At 44.8% G+C, this 1,909-nt stretch overlaps 1 protein-coding gene across 1 annotated transcript; it reads right to left on the bottom strand.

Annotated features, from left to right (window-relative positions):
* Positions 1 to 484: 484 nt before the first annotated feature.
* LOC121987829 (signaling peptide TAXIMIN 1-like) lies at positions 485 to 1,286 on the bottom strand. Its single transcript, XM_042541551.1, has 2 exons — positions 988 to 1,286; positions 485 to 855 (listed from the first exon to the last, which is right to left on the bottom strand). The coding sequence occupies exons 1-2, from the start codon at positions 1,098 to 1,100 to the stop codon at positions 732 to 734; spliced, it is 237 nt and encodes a 78-aa protein (XP_042397485.1). The 5' UTR covers positions 1,101 to 1,286; the 3' UTR covers positions 485 to 731.
* Positions 1,287 to 1,909: the final 623 nt, after the last annotated feature.

The following is a 1,909-nucleotide window of genomic DNA, read 5'->3' as shown; positions in this document are numbered from 1 at the left end:
GATTCGGGGATGGCGACTAGATTCGGCGGATCACGGCGAATCGGCGTGTCGCTGGCGTTTTACGGTTGATCGATGCGGGACCGATCGACGATCGATCCGCACCGATCGAACTCGAGCCTGATCGGTCCAGGCCGATCAGAGGAGAGCAGCGTTAATTTTTTTTTTGTGTTTTCTCACAAACGTGACAAGTAACGTAGCAAAACCGCACATAAGCCACCGCAGACTAAAATTTCTCTCTCTCTCTCTCTCTATATATATATATATATATAAATATATATATATATTTATATATTTATATATATATATAGTGGGTAAAGTTTTCTAAATAAAATAAAAATCAAGGTTGCTTTCTAGATTTGTAGTACAGATTGCTATAAGTTTCGGACCTACAGGAGTAAATTTTGGACAAGGAGTTTCTGATACTACACTCCAAAACACGTCACTAAAGAACAAAATTCACAATAGAGGAGATGCTTTGAATCGCTTGCAAGAATGAAGGAATTCTCATAGCAGAAAGGAAGATAAGAATCATCGCACAGATAAAAAATAAATAAAAATAAAAGTAAAAATAAAAATAAAAACATCGTTTCGACATGAATCAACGATCATAACGCCAGCACACAATCCACCTCCATGATATTATAGCTATGGATCTGACAAGACTAACAAGGGATCTTGGAGGTGAACCATCCCTCATGGCGTGGAACGGCGCCTTGATGGATCTAACAAGACTAGCAAGGGATCTGGGAGGTGAACCACCTCATGACATGGAGAGGTGCCTTGATGAGTTCGATTGCGAATTCCACCAGGATGGTGACGCAGAGGCAGCAGGGGCAGATGCACGAGAGCAGCAACCTGCAATCAGTTTCAATCCAGAAGCCCTTCCATTCAATTGGCTGTTTTAGATCGAATTCCCAAAAACACGGATCTAAACTAAAGGAATGTCGAAGGAAGGTTGGTTAGGGGTTTTTCGACTAAGGTGCGTACCCGACGATCCAGATGAGGACGCCGACGATGGAGAGGAGGAGGGAGAGGAAGGCGAAGGGGAGGCCGAGCAGCCAACCCAGCGGCCGGCACTCGCAGTCGCAGTCGCAGCACATCCTTCTTCTTTCTCCCTCGATCTCCGACTCTTTGATCCTAATTCTGGCGGAAACAGCAGACTGGGAATCAACGAGTGTAGAATGGGATTTGTAGTGGAGGATGAGGATGAGGATGGTTGAGATCGGAAGAGAAAGTAATCAAAAGTAAACTTCTGTGTGCGTGAGTTGGCGGCGAAGTCAAAGACGAAAACGAAGCGTCGCCATTGTCGTTTAGTCGAGCTTTACCGATTTTTCCTCGTGTGGATGGAAAATTTCTAGATTGATAGCTGGATTGTAAAAATAAAAAATAAAAAACAAAAAACAAAAAAACCCAATGAAATCATCAATTAATCAAGACTTGCCACGGCGATGCACGTACAATGTCCGTCGACGATGTGCGGTCCTCCGAGAAATGGCACGTGTCTAAACCACACCAAGTTGGACTGGACACCCGTGCATTGAACAGCCTGTTCCCTAAATTGATTACGACAGATGAGCTGAACCAAGTCCAAGAGATCAACGGTTGTCCGACTGTTCCCGTCTCCATCAACGGCTGAGCATAAGATATTTCACTGAAGGGCAGAATATCTCATCTCTTTACTTGCAGCCCCAACACGTGGAATTCTCCAGCCGACGTGTCCAATGACACGCAACGCAGATCCGCCCCTTTTTTTCATCGTTCCCTCCTGGTCCCTTTTGGTCAGATCATAATTAGCAATGGGGAAACGACAGCGATGAGGAAGGGGAAGCAGTCGGTAGACCTCAATGACTTTGCGTGGTTTCTTTCTTCTCGCCTTCAATTCAAAATCCTGTTTTTTTGGGCACCGTCT

This window comes from Zingiber officinale, chromosome 5B (assembly GCF_018446385.1).
Source record: "Zingiber officinale cultivar Zhangliang chromosome 5B, Zo_v1.1, whole genome shotgun sequence".
NCBI lineage: Eukaryota > Viridiplantae > Streptophyta > Magnoliopsida > Zingiberales > Zingiberaceae > Zingiber > Zingiber officinale.
The sequence above is the reverse complement of the archived record's forward strand: the minus strand, read 5'-3'. Positions and strand labels throughout refer to the sequence as shown.

Coding starts and splice junctions, on each gene's coding strand:
- LOC121987829 (XM_042541551.1), bottom strand. CDS start 1,100: ATGTGCTGCGACTGCGACTGCGAGTGCCGGCCGCTGGGTTGGCTGCTC. Junction 856..987: donor GTCCTCATCTGGATCGTCGG/GTACGCACCTTA, acceptor AACTGATTGCAG/GTTGCTGCTCTCGTGCATCT.